At 36.9% G+C, this 20,378-nt stretch overlaps 1 protein-coding gene across 4 annotated transcripts in view; it reads left to right on the top strand.

Moving 5' to 3' along the window:
• LOC102804090 (rab11 family-interacting protein 4-like) overlaps positions 1–20,378 on the top strand; it is a 51,326-nt gene that overhangs the window by 26,672 nt on the left and 4,276 nt on the right. For 2 of the 4 annotated variants that reach the window (XM_085502558.1, XM_085502561.1), the window contains 11 exons: positions 1,424–1,501; positions 2,258–2,287; positions 3,424–3,459; positions 4,178–4,289; positions 5,168–5,271; positions 5,398–5,488; positions 7,132–7,181; positions 7,689–7,770; positions 8,051–8,188; positions 19,106–19,243; positions 19,882–20,028. In XM_085502558.1, coding sequence (XP_085358684.1) covers positions 1,424–1,501; positions 2,258–2,287; positions 3,424–3,459; positions 4,178–4,289; positions 5,168–5,271; positions 5,398–5,488; positions 7,132–7,181; positions 7,689–7,770; positions 8,051–8,188; positions 19,106–19,243; positions 19,882–20,028 — 1,006 coding nt within the window. The remainder of the gene's footprint in view (positions 1–1,423; positions 1,502–2,257; positions 2,288–3,423; positions 3,460–4,177; positions 4,290–5,167; positions 5,272–5,397; positions 5,489–7,131; positions 7,182–7,688; positions 7,771–8,050; positions 8,189–19,105; positions 19,244–19,881; positions 20,029–20,378) is intronic. The other 2 variants (XM_085502559.1, XM_085502560.1) reach the window with 2 other exon arrangements.

Here is a 20,378-nt window from a genome sequence, read left to right as displayed (position 1 = left end):
AACCTAGTACTTTCTGAGTCAAACTACGATCAAACAATTTAGTTAAAATGAATCTTGAATTTATTTTTAAAAGCTGGAATTGTTTTTATAAATTGTGAAAATTATTAAATTATGTTTCTGTTACATATTAGTATGTTATGCAAATTGTACATACACAACAGTATGATGAGATAAACATAGCTTTTTGAATTTAATTTCCTTTTTGTTGAGAATGTCTGGAAGAGTGACTTAAAGGCCCAGGTATACTATAAATACGATCCTAAACAATAGGAATTATTTCCTTGCTTGTCACGCTGTAGTAAACAGCTCCAGCCAAGCTCCAGTAATAGCGCGTTTTCTCGAACTTACATGTCTATTATGTCGTGCCAAAGTGGATGCATGTGACTATGAATATCACAACAGTGACTGTGTGTAGTATTTATTACAATAAATAGTGTAAGAGCTAAGATTTTGGTGTATAAAAGTCAAAAACATGAACCGGGGTAAGGGACGCGCTACTAATCTTGAATAATTAACTATTGTCAATCAAAGTCACGTGATGTTGGACCGCTGAAACAGGATGCGTCATAGGCTATGCAAGTGATTAACAACACTCATTAGCATAGCCACACCTCCAATTCACACTTGCCCTGGGCAAGTGAATTGGGCCTTTAAATAAATCCTTTGTTGGAATGTAACTATGGTTTGCATTACGCTCTGATAGCCTGAGCTGTGCATACAAGTCAGTCTATCATAATACCTGGTTACTATGACAACCCGACAAGCCATGATCTCTCTGTATTTACCGTAGTAGTCTTCTATGCTGAATATGAATTTCTGAGTCTGGTAAAGAAACTTAATATTCAGATCGTGAGGTGGATTTCAGTCTGGAACTGAATTATTATTAAATAAGTAATTAGAATTTAATTTCAAGGTATTCTATATGGTAATTTAAGTGTATCAACATGCGTCCATGTAAACTGCAACTACGGTTATTGTAGATTGTCATGCCTCAATGCTTTTATATTACTAGTTATTTTTATAGCAACGTATACAGCATTAGAACAAACGTCTTTAGCTTGTGTGATCCTTTCACTTCTTTCTTTGTTGTACTAAACTTGCAAACAAATTTTTGTTGCTGATTGAAAGGTTGAATCGAGTAAGTGCTAAAACGCAAATAAAAAGATGGGATTCATGAACTTGTTTCCATAGAAACAATGACTGTGGTTCCCTCATAGCGCTTAGTCCTACTCAAGTTTTTTTTTAAACTTTCAAATAACTAGTCGCAGAGAAAGAAACGTGTGTTAGCTATGTGCATTTTTAACTCATTAACATTATTATTCACACTGAACTCTTACCCTGGTTTCTGACTGTGTTCACTCATCCACTCATTTTAGAATTCAGTATTGACTTATCTCTGTGAAACTGTCTCCATCTTTTCCAGCTTATCTTTATCCTTTGATAACCGAAAAACAATAACACAAAAACGAGATGTTTGGGGCAGAGTACGTCAACTAAGCTGGTACTGATCATTATTATAATCTCATATCTTGTATGTCTCGCATGCTGTAGAATCCCCCTAGTAAATGACTTGGTTTTATTGTCGGTGTATGAAATAAATTCCTTGGCTTGATTTCAATGTAAAGCATGTCATAACGTGAATTGATACGTCTGTTGCTGTCTCATTAGATTGAAACGTGTGTATCGCCTTGTGTTACGTATACTGTGTGAATAAGTGTCAGTGTCAGTATGGTACCGCTGTGTCAATATGTGCATCATTATGGCTGTTCATTCAGTGTATACTGTTACCGTATATCTGGAATACATGCTATAAAACTGATATCATTCTGGTGAGGATGTAGATGAGGTCTTCTATTTTTTGTTTCTCTACCACTTCTCCAATCAGCATAGCATATTGTATCAACCTGAGAGAAGTACTACCTGTATATTTAATCAGATGTGATTGAATATTTATTGTTGTGGGGCTTTTAGAATTTGGTTATATGGAAAATTACCCTGTGAGAAAAAAAAAATGTCTCTTTCCCTTTTTTTTGAAAACAAGCGACTTTAAGGAATTAATAAGGTCTACAATAAATATTTGTAGACTTGGTTTGAGTAATATGTCAGTATGAATTCCAGATTGTCAAAACATTACAGATTTTACTTCTTATTGTGCACGTTTCTATAGATGTTTAATGGTTGTGTATGATAGATATGGGAATATATTAAATTCATCCTTTACTTTTATTCCACCTGCCTGCCTTTCATACTGTCATAGCTCCAAGTGCAAGGCCAGGTTATACGTCGGGTAAATGACTATTTTCTCTAACACCTCAGTCAGTATTCTGACATGGCACTGTGTGTCCTTCTAACCAATGTTCTATTATTCCTAGTTTTGTCAGTCCCATGTATTGACTTTACCATATAAGGGGGAATCTTTTCAACACTTGATAATTCTCAGCCAATAAAATTGTTGCTCTATATACATCAATATTTTGAATCAAACAGATATATATATTTTCAATCATGCGGATGTGTTGATCTGAACTACTTTTAGCCATAAAATATAAATTTCTTTTTTCGTTCGTGAAACATACAAGATTAAGGTGCTTAGACTGATGCATCATGTCCCGTGGTTGCACAAAGTCCGAAAACAGAAACTTACTCTACTCTATCATGAAATTTTCTTCTTATAAGTTTAATATAATTTGACAAGACCAAAAATGCATTTGACAATACAATTATAAAATATTAAACTTTTTGGCTTGACTTAAAGGGTGATAATCATCACGCTGCACGAGTTCATGTGAAAATTGATGTATTTCACAAGCATTATGAGTCTCTTATCGAACAGGACATGGCGTGACAACCACCGCCCTTTAAGGCCAGAAATAGTTGAATATAGTGTTGAATGGATTCCCTGTAATTTGGTGTCTTTATTCCAATCTCTGATTCACTACCTGCACGGCACTCTATGATTCTGTATAGGGTCAAATACATGATTAAGTGAATGTTAAATTTCAAAATGTAGCGAAATTTAGATAACAAATATATTGCTTGCTTTAAAAAAAAAACCTGCCACAAATGCATCTGATAGGAAACTGAACATTTGTGTCTCTTTTGCTTCTCTGTACCATCACATTCCTAACGTTGGACGCAAACATAATTTGAATTTTACTTCAGGGGGACAAAATTACCAATTGGAATTTTTTTCTCTTAATTTTTTATTTGTATAGCTAAGCATTTTTGCCTATCACGCTTTTATTCTTTGCAACCATTTATTACTTAATGCTTCGTTTTCCGCCAGAATATGGGAATACTAATTTAATATTTGACATTAATTTTTCTTGGATCAAGTAACATTTGTGATTTATTTTTCAACAGCTGTAACTCTTAAATAATTTCTTTTCAACTGATATTTTTTTTATTATTTCTTTTGAACAGTCCTGTGAGAAGACTTACAACACGTGAAATAGCAAGGTGTGTATCGATTAATTCTCACATCATTCAACACAGTATGCAACACAGTGACGTCACATGTTCAAATGTGATTTTCTGATTGGTTGCTGAATTTTCAGAATTTTAACCAACAAAAATCTACAAAAATGTTTTCAGCATAGAATAATAATAAATTATTATTCATCGCACAAAGCGTTTTTGAATCTTTCCATAAATTTTTTAAGCCACCTCATAGCACTGTTAGCTAATGGTATTAAATGCCTGCAAAAAATATTCTTAAGGTGCTTGCGTCTCCAGATGTACTGTTATTGCATGCATGTAGTATTTCATATTTAAACTTTTCTGATGCTTGTTCATGTATGTCATGTTTCTTTACCACTATCTTGTGGTATGTTGAGTTTCGTGTAATGATTTATTGCTTACATAAAAGTAGCAGACTTTGTATGTATACGGGGATACAAATTTATGTAACTTTTAAAACATGGAAGCCATAAAAAACATGTTACCAAGAATTTATAAAATGAGGCTTATGCATATAAGTGGTGTGATATGTGATGAAGAAGTTGTGTGAATTGCAAGATGATAATAAAATCTCATGACAAATCTACATTTCTAGAAATTCCAGTATAAATAAAGTATGAAAGAGTACATGTAGCTTAATCCCATTGTACATTGGTGCAAATTTGATAACACTTCTATTTTCCATTTCCTGATCAGAATTATTTTTTCATTTCTGTAGCCATCTATACAAAAATTCAGTCTCCGCTAACAACAGTAAACACAATAGTTTAGAAGATATTTATGGAGAAACTGCTGCATCCGATGGTGATGTGACTGACCTCAATGATAAGGTAACTCCCTCCTCACCCCTTCATAATAAAAGAATTGTCTGATCAGCAATGGATTCTAAATAAAGTGAATCTGGCTAATAAATGTCTATATACATTGTATATATATTTATGTTTTCTGATTGGTTATTTCAATGAAAAAACAACAGTATGTTCATGATAGCATGTTTGAGGGCGCTGTTTGTTGTTACATTAGCAGACATGGTTTTATTATGAGAACAGTTTATCATTCAGAACCCACAATTAGAGAGTTGTTTGTAGCAATATTAATTACCAGTTTTGGGGATAATACAATCCTGCATATTTTAATGAGTCCTTTTTGCTTGGAAAACACAATGTAGGAGTTAATTTCTGTTTTCAAGCAACGAGAATGTTTTTTTTTTTATTCAGTTTTTATTTTCAAAAAACTATTATTTTTAACACTGGTATATTGGGCAGGTTTTTTGTCATTTGCCAAATGATGAATGATGTTTTCTATTCCTGGAATATATAATATTGCATTATGGGTATTTAATTAACCTTGGCTTACTATGTACCTCACTGGAGCGCTACAAGTGTTTTTTTCTGAAGGTTCCATACTAATAATGGTGTCTGGAGTGAATCATGTCAGTGTAATAATTTATGACATAATAATTGAGCTGTCAGAAAAGTCACCCAGTAATTAGGCTAATAAGAAAAGTCCCTCTATTATTTAATTTGATTTCTGTGTGTATTTGATGGTGGTGCTTGGTTGAGGGGCTCTTATGACAAATTTGGAGTTTAAATCAGGTTACCATCTACATGACAGCTGTAAGAAACAATTCAATTCATTCAAATATGTTTTGATTATAATGAATATTGCATGATGAGAAATTATGATAATGTTATTGTTTATTTTACAGGTTACTAAGTTACAATCTCAAGTTAATTGTTTACAAGCTTATAAAGCATCCAAAGATGACCTGCATTCCAAATTGAAAAATGAAAATGCGTTTCTTAATGAAAAGTAAGTATTATACCGGTAATAACTTTGATACATAACTGAGTCATTTACTGATACAGTAAGACATAAAGAAAACAATGAAAACAGAAATTAAAATAGCACATGCTGGTTTGTATATTTGTTCTTCAGAATTCGATTTTATGAAGAACAACTTAATGACACAGAAAGAAAATCACAAGAAACTGTTGATCGAGAAAGACGGAAAAACAGAGAAACAATGGTAATTATTGGTAACATTTTGCAAAATAATTATTTTGTGTATGTGAAATTGGCTTGCCCAACTTACATCAGTATGCCTGGACTTTAGCACTGATTGCCCAAATCACAACTTACATCAGTATGCCTGGACTTTAACACTGATTGCCTAAATCACAACTTACATCAGTATGCCTGGACTTTAACACTAATTGCCCAAATCACAACTTACATCAGTATGCCTGGACTTTAGCACTGATTGCCCAAATCACAACTTACATCAGTATGCCTGGACTTTAACACTGATTGCCCAAATCACAACTTACATCAGTATGCCTGGACTTTAACACTGATTGCCCAAATCACAACTTACATCAGTATGCCTGGACTTTAACACTGATTGCCCAAATCACAACTTACATCAGTATGCCTGGACTTTAAACACTGATTGCCCAAATCACAACTTACATCAGTATGCCTGGACTTTAACACTGATTGCCTAAATCACAACTTACATCAGTATGCCTGGACTTTAACACTGATTGCCCAAATCACAACTTACATCAGTATGCTTGGACTTTAACACTGATTGCCCAAATCACAACTTACATCAGTATGCCTGGACTTTAGCACTGATTGCCCAAATCACAACTTACATCAGTATGCCTGGACTTTAGCACTGATTGCCCAAATCACAACTTACATCAGTATGCCTGGACTTTAGCACTGATTGCCCAAATCACAACTTACATCAGTATGCCTGGACTTTAGCACTGATTGCCCAAATCACAACTTACATCAGTATGCCTGGACTTTAACACTGATTGCCCAAATCACAACTTACATCAGTATGCCTGGACTTTAACACTGATTGCCCAAATCACAACTTACATCAGTATGCCTGGACTTTAACACTGATTGCCCAAATCACAACTTACATCAGTATGCCTGGACTTTAGCACTGATTGCCCAAATCACAACTTACATCAGTATGCCTGGACTTTAACACTGATTGCCCAAATCACAACTTACATCAGTATGCCTGGACTTTAACACTGATTGCCTAAATCACAACTTACATCAGTATGCCTGGACTTTAACACTGATTGCCCAAATCACAACTTACATCAGTATGCCTGGACTTTAACACTGATTGCCCAAATCACAACTTACATCAGTATGCCTGGACTTTAACACTGATTGCCCAAATCACAAATTATAAAAACACTAGAGTTTTTTTGTTTTTTTTCATATTACTCTCCAATAGGGAATAATGTTCATTTGATCTGAAATTTTAAAAAAATGTCTGAAATGTTGCACCCAAATTTTGAAAAATGGTGATTGTGAAATTAAATTGTTATGTCTTGAATGCACTTGTATATTAGTCTGTATATGTACGCAGTGTACTCTGCTTACTGTATGTATTATGAATTACCAATAAAAAATTCAATAAATGGTTCCAATTTGGTGGATTTTAATTCACTTATTACAGTGTGTTTCAATTTTGTCTTTGTTCACAGCAATGTTATACTCAAGATGATAGTTATACTTGACTTGATTCAGAAAAGTTGGAAAGTGGGGTTTTAGGTTTCTCATTTTTATAAGATAAATGTGTCTTTTAGCCAAACGCAGTAAGTGGGGTTTGTAACTTTTCTATTCTGTTTTTAGCAAAGGCTAGAAGAAGACACAAAGCATGAAGTAGAATATTGTAAACAAACGTAAGTTATTCTATAACTCCCTTGTGTTCCAGTAGATGTAGCTAACTAAATGTTTCTCTGTTTTGTTATTTGAAAGTCTGAGAAAAATGGCATACCTGAATTTTAAAATTATGATTTTGACCAATTTCAATTGAAAATGACCACCACCCGGGATGTAAACTCTAAGAATAAATTATACATGCATTTTTTTAGATTATGCAAATATTAGGATATGTACATTTCACCATAGCAGTGTTTTATTCTCTACCTGTTGTATCTCTCATAGGACCTCTTAAGAATGGAATTTACAAACATTGACACAGACATAAAAGAATTCACACAATCATTTATCCAAGTGTAAACAAAGTGGTTACGCAAATATCCATTCCCAAAGTTGATGAGTTTTTGAAAACTGAAAAAATCCAGTTGAAGTGTCAATAGCATGTTGTCTCAATTTTAATAAAACAAATTTAAATAAATAATAAAATTACAAATCTTTTAATCTGTCTTGATTTTTTTAATCTCCAGAATCAGCGCATTAGAAGAGGAAGTCAGTAAACTGAAAACAGACCAGCCTCGATTGAAATCTGATATTGACAGACTCAATGAGGTGAGTTACCTTGACTGCATAAGCATTTGTGTTCATCATGTATACTTCCTGTGTTAACCAATACATGTGATCTATTTATAAGCTGTCTCGTAGTTTTTATCATAGATCTTCAAAATTGGTGATCAAAATCATTCCCTATTCCCTAACTAAGAACTTATGTAAATGGGACAAAAAATAGTAAATGTCTGTCCAGTTGTTGATGTTGTCATCGTCGTCCAATTGTTTATTTTGTGGTTACAATCAACTTGAGTTTCTAAAATTGATGTATCCTTATCGATAGGATAACCAGCGACTCCATGTTGAAATATTAGATAAGGATGCTGATGTACAAAGAATATCACATGAATATAAAAGATATCAAGAGCAATGGCGGACTGAAAGGCGTGCTATGCGAGAAGATATAGAATCTAATGCAACGGTAATAACTCATTCATTTCACCATTCAGCTGCATTGATTGAACATTTTCTGCAATTTTTTTTGGCGTAATACTGAACCTAAATAATCTTAAAGATACCAAATGAATACACACAAGAAATGCACATACAAACAGCACCTGGACAGCTGGCTATACACATACAAACATTACCTAAACAGCTGGCTATACACATACAAACAGCACCTAAACAGCTGCCTATACACATACAAACAGCACCGAGATGGCTGGCTATACACATATAAACATCACCTAAACAGCTGGCTATATATACACATACAAAGTGCACCTAGCCACTGGCTATACACATACAAACATCGCCTAGACAGCTGGCTACACACATACAAACATAACCTAAACAGCTGGCTACACACATACAAACATCACCTAGATGGCTGGCTATACACATACAAACATCACCTAAACAGCTGGCTGTACACATATAAAGAGCACCTAAACAGCTGGCTATACACATACAAACATTACCTAAACAGCTGGCTATACACATATAAAGAGCACCTAAACAGCTGGCTATACACATACAAACATCACCTAAACAGCTGGCTACACACATACAAACATCACCTAGATGGCTGGCTATACACATACAAACATCACCTAAACAGCTGGCTGTACACATATAAAGAGCCCCTAAACAGCTGGCTACACACATACAAACATCATCTAGATGGCTGGCTATACACATACAAACATCACCTAAACAGCTGGCTGTACACATATAAAGAGCACCTAAACAGCTGGCTATACACATACAAACATCACCTAAACAGCTGGCTACACACATATAAAGAGCACCTAAACAGCTGGCTATACACATACAAACATCACCTAAACAGCTGGCTATACACATACAAACATAACCTAAACAGCTGGCTACACACATACAAACATAACCTAAACAGCTGGCTATACACATACAAACATCACCTAAACAGCTGGCTATACACATATAAAGAGCACCTAAACTGCTGGCTATACACATACAAACATCACCTAAACAGCTGGCTACACACATACAAACATCACCTAGATGGCTGGCTATACACATACAAACATAACCTAAACAGCTGGCTACACACATACAAACATCACCTAAACAGCTGGCTATACACATATAAAGAGCACCTAAACAGCTGGCTATACACATACAAACATCACCTAAACAGCTGGCTATACACATACAAACATAACCTAAACAGCTGGCTATACACATACAAACATAACCTAAACAGCTGGCTACACACATACAAACATCACCTAAACAGCTGGCTATACACATATAAAGAGCACCTAAACAGCTGGCTATACACATACAAACATCACCTAAACAGCTGGCTACACACATACAAACATCACCTAGATGGCTGGCTATACACATACAAACATAACCTAGATGGCTGGCTATACACATACAAACATCACCTAAACAGCTGGCTGTACACATATAAAGAGCACCTAAACAGCTGGCTATACACATATAAAGAGCACCTAAACAGCTGGCTATACACATACAAACATCACCTAAACAGCTGGCTATACACATACAAACATAACCTAAACAGCTGGCTACACACATACAAACATCACCTAAACAGCTGGCTATACACATATAAAGAGCACCTAAACAGCTGGCTATACACATACAAACATCACCTAAACAGCTGGCTACACACATACAAACATCACCTAGATGGCTGGCTATACACATACAAACATAACCTAAACAGCTGGCTACACACATACAAACATCACCTAAACAGCTGGCTATACACATATAAAGAGCACCTAAACAGCTGCTATACACATACAAACATCACCTAAACAGCTGGCTATACACATACAAAGTGCACCGAGCCACTGGCTATACACATACAAAGGACACCTAGCCACTGGCTATACACATACAAAGAGCACCTAGTCACTGGCTACACACATACAAACATCACCTAGACAGCTGGCTACACACATACAAACATAACCTAAACAGCTGACTATACATATACAAACATTGCCTAGACACTGGCTATACACATGCAAAGAGCACCTAGCCACTGGCTATACATATACAAACATTGCCTAGACACTGGCTATACACATGCAAAGAGCACCTAGCCACTGGCTATACACATACAAACATAACCTAAACAGCTGGCTATACACATACAAACATCACCTAAACAGCTGGCTATACACATATAAAGAGCACCTAAACTGCTGGCTATACACATACAAACATCACCTAAACAGCTGGCTACACACATACAAACATCACCTAGATGGCTGGCTATACACATACAAACATAACCTAAACAGCTGGCTACACACATACAAACATCACCTAAACAGCTGGCTATACACATATAAAGAGCACCTAAACAGCTGGCTATACACATACAAACATCACCTAAACAGCTGGCTATACACATACAAACATAACCTAAACAGCTGGCTATACACATACAAACATAACCTAAACAGCTGGCTACACACATACAAACATCACCTAAACAGCTGGCTATACACATATAAAGAGCACCTAAACAGCTGGCTATACACATACAAACATCACCTAAACAGCTGGCTACACACATACAAACATCACCTAGATGGCTGGCTATACACATACAAACATAACCTAGATGGCTGGCTATACACATACAAACATCACCTAAACAGCTGGCTGTACACATATAAAGAGCACCTAAACAGCTGGCTATACACATATAAAGAGCACCTAAACAGCTGGCTATACACATACAAACATCACCTAAACAGCTGGCTATACACATACAAACATAACCTAAACAGCTGGCTACACACATACAAACATCACCTAAACAGCTGGCTATACACATATAAAGAGCACCTAAACAGCTGGCTATACACATACAAACATCACCTAAACAGCTGGCTACACACATACAAACATCACCTAGATGGCTGGCTATACACATACAAACATAACCTAAACAGCTGGCTACACACATACAAACATCACCTAAACAGCTGGCTATACACATATAAAGAGCACCTAAACAGCTGCTATACACATACAAACATCACCTAAACAGCTGGCTATACACATACAAAGTGCACCGAGCCACTGGCTATACACATACAAAGGACACCTAGCCACTGGCTATACACATACAAAGAGCACCTAGTCACTGGCTACACACATACAAACATCACCTAGACAGCTGGCTACACACATACAAACATAACCTAAACAGCTGACTATACATATACAAACATTGCCTAGACACTGGCTATACACATGCAAAGAGCACCTAGCCACTGGCTATACATATACAAACATTGCCTAGACACTGGCTATACACATGCAAAGAGCACCTAGCCACTGGCTATACATATACAAACATCGCCTAGACAGCTGGCTACACACATACAAACATAACCTAAACAGCTGACTATACATATACAAACATTGCCTAGACACTGGCTATACACATACAAACATCACCTAAACAGCTGGCTATACACATATAAAGAGCACCTAAACAGCTGGCTATACACATACAAACATCACCTAAACAGCTGGCTACACACATACAAACATCACCTAGATGGCTGGCTATACACATACAAACATAACCTAAACAGCTGGCTACACACATACAAACATCACCTAAACAGCTGGCTATACACATATAAAGAGCACCTAAACAGCTGGCTATACACATACAAACATCACCTAAACAGCTGGCTATACACATACAAACATAACCTAAACAGCTGGCTACACACATACAAACATCACCTAAACAGCTGGCTATACACATATAAAGAGCACCTAAACAGCTGGCTATACACATACAAACATCACCTAAACAGCTGGCTACACACATACAAACATCACCTAGATGGCTGGCTATACACATACAAACATAACCTAAACAGCTGGCTATACACATACAAACATAACCTAAACAGCTGGGTACCCACATACAAACATCACCTAGATGGCTGGCTATACACATACAAACATCACCTAAACAGCTGGCTGTACACATATAAAGAGCACCTAAACAGCTGGCTATACACATACAAACATCACCTAAACAGCTGGCTATACACATATAAAGAGCACCTAAACAGCTGGCTATACACATACAAACATCACCTAAACAGCTGGCTATACACATACAAACATAACCTAAACAGCTGGCTACACACATACAAACATCACCTAAACAGCTGGCTATACACATATAAAGAGCACCTAAACAGCTGGCTATACACATACAAACATCACCTAAACAGCTGGCTACACACATACAAACATCACCTAGATGGCTGGCTATACACATACAAACATAACCTAAACAGCTGGCTACACACATACAAACATCACCTAAACAGCTGGCTATACACACATAAAGAGCACCTAAACAGCTGGCTATACACATACAAACATCACCTAAACAGCTGGCTATACACATACAAACAGCACCTAGATGGCTGGCTATACACATACAAACATCACCTAAACAGCTGGCTATACACATATAAAGAGCACCTAAACAGCTGGCTATACACATACAAACATCACCTAAACAGCTGGCTATACACATACAAAGTGCACGAGCCACTGGCTATACACATACAAAGGACACCTAGCCACTGGCTATACACATACAAAGAGCACCTAGCCACTGGCTACACACATACAAACATCACCTAGACAGCTGGCTACACACATACAAACATAACCTAAACAGCTGACTATACTTATACAAACATTGCCTAGACACTGGCTATACACATGCAAAGAGCACCTAGCCACTGGCTATACATATACAAACATTGCCTAGACACTGGCTATACACATGCAAAGAGCACCTAGCCACTGGCTATACATATACAAACATCGCCTAGACAGCTGGCTACACACATACAAACATAACCTAAACAGCTGACTATACATATACAAACATTGCCTAGACACTGGCTATACACATACAAAGAGCACCTAGCCACTGGCTATACATATACAAACATTGCCTAGACACTGGCTATACACACACAAAGAGCACCTAGCCACTGGCTACACACATACAAACATCACCTAGACAGCTGGCTACACACATACAAACATCACCTAGACAGCTGGCTACACACATACAAACATAACTTAAACAGCTGACTATACATATACAAACATTGCCTAGACACTGGCTATACACATGCAAAGAGCACCTAGCCACTGGCTATACATATACAAACATTGCCTAGACACTGGCTATACACATGCAAAGAGCACCTAGCCACTGGCTACACACATACAAACATCACCTAGACAGCTGGCTACACACATACAAACATAACCTAAACAGCTGACTATACATATACAAACATTGCCTAGACACTGGCTATACACATACAAAGAGCACCTAGCCACTGGCTACACACATACAAACATCACCTAGACAGCTGGCTACACACATACAAACATAACCTAAACAGCTGACTATACATATACAAACATTGCCTAGACACTGGCTATAAACATGCAAAGAGCACCTAGTCACTGGCTATACATATACAAACATTGCCTAGACACTGGCTATACACATGCAAAGAGCACCTAGCCACTGGCTATACATATACAAACATCGCCTAGACAGCTGGCTACACACATACAAACATAACCTAAACAGCTGGCTATACACATACAAACATAACCTAAACAGCTGGCTATACATATACAAACATCGCCTAGACAGCTGGCTACACACATACAAACATAACCTAAACAGCTGGCTATACATATACAAACATCGCCTAGACACTGGCTATACACATACAAACATCGCCTAGACACTGGCTACACACATACAATCAGCACCTAGACAGCTGGCTACACACATCAGACAGCACCTAGACAGCGGGAAAATCGCTCAGTTATTTGCATGTTATTTGCATAAATGACATCACCATGTGTTTACTCTTATGATACCGCAAGTATAAAACTGAAAAAAAAAGCACATGTAAATGAACAATTTCTTCAACCAATTTCTGAATTATTTAAGCAATAAACCACCGCCGGAGGCGGATATACAACGAGATATTGCACAATTCACGACATATATGCACGAGCGGCAGCGAGTCGAGTGGTATACCCGTCTCCGGCGGTGGTTTATTGCTATTATATTATACCAACTTCATTTCTGTAGCATTTTCAACACTCTCGGCCTTTTTTAGCTCCGCTGTCGACTTTGTCGAGCGGAGCTTATCATATGAGTGATTGTCCGTCGTCGTCGTCGTCCGTCTCCGTCGTCCGTGTCAATGTTTTACTTTTTCGACTTCTTCTTGAAAACTACAAGCAGTGTAGGAAATTCCTGCCCGTCCGCACGCCCGAGACGGGTAACTTTCGTATCGGACTGGTTGAATTTCAAACTTCCCTGTCCGGTGGTCGGGTAACATGTTACCACATTCTTCCGCCGAAATTAAAATAAAAACAAGCTACCATTCTTTATATGTGCTCTAAACATTTTAAACAGAAACGTGATCAGCCAAAACTATGAAAATATTGCATTGCCGTCGCACATCGTGACTTGCCGACACGCATTCTCAACCCACAACACGGAATCCATTGACTTATTAACATAATAATAGGTACGTGACCTCGGGTCAGGTCCTATCTCCCATGGTGCAGTGACACTTCCGGTGACCCCTGACCAGTTCTATCGTTGAGTAGTTTGTTTACGAAGTTTTCATTTCGCGTACAACATGTATCGTTTTTTGGGGATAGACCCTCCAACAAAGAAACAGAAGTCGAGCATCGATAGAATTGCGGCAAATAAGGAGTATGACCAGTCAAAACGTACTCGCAAAATCGTTCCAAGCTGGAAGACGGAGTTCAAAGAATGGCTGGTCACCGATGTAGCCCTGCGTACAGTGCTGTGTTTACGGGGACGCGTTCGGTTGATAGATGTCCCAACCACAGCCTTGCGTACCTCCATGGACAAAGTCAGGGAGCGCACCGTAATTGGTGCGCAAGTTAAAAATAAGTAGTTTCCCAGCCGAAATCGGTTGAAATGACGATAGTTATCCGTAACAACCATTACAAAGTTATCTGAAACTTGAAATGTCTTTAAAAAGCGACTAGTAAAGACGGACAAAATGTAAACGCGTTGATACCGGAGGAATTATCCACCAAACGCCGCCATTTTTAATTTCATTCACGCAAGAGAATGTGTTTGTTTTTAGGGCAAAGTAGCCGATTCCATCCACAATTGGACTCCGAACTGGGAGTTCTGGATATATCTGGTGATCGATCATCATTTTTGGTACCTGGGCATGTTATTTCATTAAAAAAATTATATTTTTCAAAGTCCCGGACTTTGTCTATGGAGGTACGCAGGGCTGTGGTGGGGACATCTATCAACCGAACGCGTCCCCGTACACACAGCACTGTACGCAGGGCTAGTCACCGATGACACCGGTAATCATACGGTGTATTGCCGTATCTGCTGGGCTATTTACGGGCCGTTATCAAACCGCAAAATACCAGACAAACTCCGTAAGTACGGAAAGGGATCGTTTGTAACCGGCTGTACCAATTTAAGACATGATGCCCTCACATGCCATGAAATGTCAATTGGTCATAAACAAGCCAAATCGATATTCGACGCAAAGAATGCTCCACCCACAGTCACTTGGGGGCTGAAAATCAATAAATACTAATTTTTTTAAAAAACCAAGTTTTATGGAAGGACAGAGGAGAAAGAAGTTGAGTGCTATACAGGCAGTAGATGAAGCAGTAGAGCAGCAGAGAGCTGCTGAAGCACTTGATGAGGAGGAAGTTGCAGAAGCTGAAACAGATGGTGATGGTGATGCTCATTTGGTAGCTGGATTAGATTCTGACTATGGTTCAGATTTTTCTGATCTAGCCGAGAGCAACAGTGACACAGACGTCTGATATATCATGTTCTGAATATGCATGTTCTCTACAGCTACTTTGTTGTTAAAATAAACCGTGCATAGTATATTGTATACAACTTGTGTTTATTTGTGTGTGTGTGTGTGCGAAAATAATTGAAAAAATGTGCGGGACTGGTAACATTTTAGCAGGGCTTGTAACTTTTGAAAGTTACCAGCCCTGATGTCTGGTATGTAATCTGGACAAATTTCCTACACTGCTACAAGCCTGAATGCTTTGATACTTGGTGTATATGTACCTTGGATAGACCTCTCTTAGGTTTGTTCATTTCATGTTGATATCTTCAATTCTCTAATTTTGGTGAATATTTTTGTCATTTTTGGTAAAAAGTGATATTTTCGACTTCTTGTTAAAAACCGCAAGTGCAATTACTTTGATATTACATATATAGGTACTACATGTGGACCTCTCTCAGATTTGTTCATTTTGTAATGATATCTTTAATTCTCTAATTTTGGTGAATATTTTTGTCATTTTTGGTAAAAAGTGATATTTTCGACTTCTTGTTAAAAACCGCAAGTCCAATTGCTTTGATACTACATATATAGGTACTACATGTGGACCTCACTCAGATTTGTTCATTTCGTGATGATATCTTCAATTCTCTAATTTTGGTGAATATTTTTGTCATTTTTGGTAAAAAGTGATATTTTCGACTTCTTGTTAAAAACCGCAAGTCCGATTGCTTTGATATTACATATATAGGTACTACATGTGGACCTTTCTCAGATTTGTTCATTTTGTGATGATATCTTCAATTCTCTAATTTTGGTGAATATTTTTGTAATTTTTGGTAAAAAGTGATATTTTCGACTTCTTGTTAAAAATCAATAGTTCAATTGCTTTGATATTACATATATAGATACTACATGTAGACCTTTCTCAGATTTGTTCATTTTGTGATGATATCTTCAGTTCTCTAATTTTGGTGAATATTTTTGCCATTTTTGGTAAAAAGTGATATTTTCGACTCCTTGTTGAAAACTGTAAGTCCGATTGCTTTGATATTACATATATAGGTACTACATGTGGACCTCTCTCAGATTTGTTCATTTTGTGATGATATCTTCAATTCTCTAATTAAATTATTTTGGTGAATATTTTTGTAATTTTTGGTAAAAAGTGATATTTTTGACTTCTTGTTAAAAACTGTAAGTCCGATTGCTTTGATACTATTCATATTGTTCATTTTCTAATGATGTCTTCAGTTCTTTAATTGAAATGTGCATTGCTAACAGCGGAGCTATCTCAGCCGATAGGCTGCTTGTATAAAAGAAAAAAGAGTCGTTTTCGAATGACGTGTAATGAGCATCGGCTGGTCGACATGGTGATCAGATGAAATGGGCCCTGGAACCAGTATTTAATCTCTTATCACACACTCGCGCTCAGTACACAGAAACGCACAGAACATCAAGTTTAGATATCATCACAATCAAAAGAAGTTTGTTTCTACAACACAAGAAACTAGCCAATAATTAGAAATTGAATAAACAAGCTCGACGCTAGATTTACATATGAATAGCTGTGAATAAATTATCATCAGCAGAAATTACCGGCAGCGCGCACTGTGCGCCATTTTTGAAAACGTGTTCTGTGGACTTATTATCGTTGTCGAATTTTCTATTTTGTGTTTGTTATGCTGACATTAATTGGTCCACTAAAGGTACAGTTATGGAACAAAGCAGATGCTGCATGTGTACTTTGATTGTGGGTATTAGAAATAGAAGCGGTTCCAGATTCTGCGGGAGTTGGTCCAGACGCTACTATGCCAGTGATTCCCAGGGTACAGATGCCGTTGTTGGAAACATCAGCTTCGATCGCTACGGTCACTTCTCTATCAGAGGATTTGTTTTTATACCAAAAACTGCGAGAAAGGATACTGGGCATTCCTTGACTCCGGTTATTTGCGAGTTTGTTGGTGTAAGACCGAAACACTAGCTTCGTTTTTAGGTGCCGTGAAATACATAATCTAACACAGTGCACGCAGTTGCCCTAACATAATGATGTGTATAAATTGTCAACAAATTTGCTGCTATCGAAATCTCTTTCATCACAGATCCCAAATTATTTTCACGAATACCAGACTGTATCAGTGGGTGTTACATTTACACGGGGCCCCTGAAACAACGCATTTTGCAATTTGGACAAATACATTTTGAAATGCTGCAACGGGACAATTTTCGCCGCCGGTAGCATACATTTTAGCCTGTGTTTCGAAATCGTCAAGGTAAATTTCATTAAAATTGGCAAAACGTTTCTTTCTCTCCGTCTTGACGATTTCTCCGGTTTCTGCAAGAAAATCTTGCTCTGACAGCTCCCGAACATGATACTCGGCCATGTCTATGTTGCAGACAATGAAAACATGTCGCAAAGAATAGCATGCAAAAATTGTAGGTTGTACAATTTTTGTATTTAACCACTGCCAAAATAAAATATGTATATAATGTCTTCATGCTATCAATATTACCCCAAAATTTCCCTAATATTTAAATGCCCTTCCCTTTATTTGTTTACGAATTGAACTTGTATTCATATTTTGGGGCCTTATTTGGAACACCATAACTGTGCATTTTGCTCTATTTAACCACGGCTTGCATAAATTAAAACAGTCTCCCAACCAATCACAATGATGCATTGATGGCAGTGACACACTGGTATAATATAATAAAATATATTATTATGATTATAGACACGCGTGTCATTTGAGTAAACACATGCATTTCTAATAGAACAAATATGGTATTGTATGCTGGATCATTGAAATATGAATTATTACCACAGACATATGCATAACATTTATGTAAGCGTGTGCGCTACTAATAGAAAAGATATGGTAGCATGATGTGCAAAATACAATGATGCAATCTTGGTAGACTGATCACATGGTGATATTGTGAGAGGTGTATGTTTGCAGGTGGTGGTTGAAATGTCTAAAGAATTAGAGGATTTAAGAAGATACAAAGCAGAACATGAACGAATTGGAAGATTTCGTGCTTTGGATATGCCAAGTCGATGTGCTGAAATGGAATCTGAAATTAAATCACTTAAACAGGTGGGTGACTTTTTGAATGAAGCACAAATGTTTCGCAAATTGAACTTTTGGTATATTGAATACACTGCATGTGTTTGATTTAGCGGCAATCCCAACTTTTGGTATATTGAATACACTGCATGTGTTTGATTTAGCGGCAATCCCAACTTTTGGTATATTGAATACACTGCATGTGTTTGATTTAGCGGCAATCCCAACTTCCGTGTTGGCACATTTGGTGTTGCACATAAAAAACTTTTTCCTTCAAAAAGTGCAAGTACGAAAGATGTAATAATTGAACATAGTGTGTTTATATTAGTTGATGACCACACATTTACAAAGTATGTTTTCTTTTTGTTTATCTTTACCCATGATGCAATGTGTGAAAAGAATGACAATGTTTGTATAGTACGTGTAATTTTGGATCCATGATGATAACATCTAGTTTTGGCTTGTGGAATCGTTTACTAAGTTCAAAAATTTCCCATCCTTACTCTGTAGTCACCAAATGATGGGCAACCCTTACCTTTTAAACATGTGTTTTATGCCTGTTCACTCAATGGCTTATATAACCATGTAGTGGTCGATATCTGGAAGTGATTGCATTTGACAAGTTGGTTGGTATCATTGTAGATCTGTATGTTTTCAATTCTTGATAGGAAAACATTGCGTTGAAAGAAACAAATGAAGAACTGAATGCACAGATCATACATAATAGTCTACAGTTGGGGAAACAGTTATTGGGTGTCAGCGTATGTAAATCAGATTCCTTTGCTGCTGAAATTGAAACTGCATCTAAAGATGAGGTGAGTGACATTTCATGGTGTATCTATCAGGACTACCAGCGGAAATTCACGATAAATAAATTTATAAAGTCAGTCTTTGTATTTTGTCAGATGGGACCCCGAACATGTGAATAGTTCTATCAAATAAATGAACAAAGATAGCAAATAGTAGGGAATAGCTGACTTACTTTCCATGACCTTATGCTTTTCATATTGTGCTGTATTAAGTACTACTGCAGCGACCATTTTAAATTGATAATTGATAACAATTTTTACAACTGAGATTATTTAAAAGCAGCTAATTTTTTTGTAGAATGAACACAAATATTGAAATTGAATTCAAGGGTGCATTTTTTGATAATTCAAAGTGA

Source organism: Saccoglossus kowalevskii, chromosome 8 (genome assembly GCF_978046115.1).
Source record: "Saccoglossus kowalevskii chromosome 8, keSacKowa6.1, whole genome shotgun sequence".
In the NCBI taxonomy this organism is placed as follows: Eukaryota; Metazoa; Hemichordata; class Enteropneusta; family Harrimaniidae; genus Saccoglossus; species Saccoglossus kowalevskii.
The sequence above is the reverse complement of the archived record's forward strand: the minus strand, read 5'-3'. Positions and strand labels throughout refer to the sequence as shown.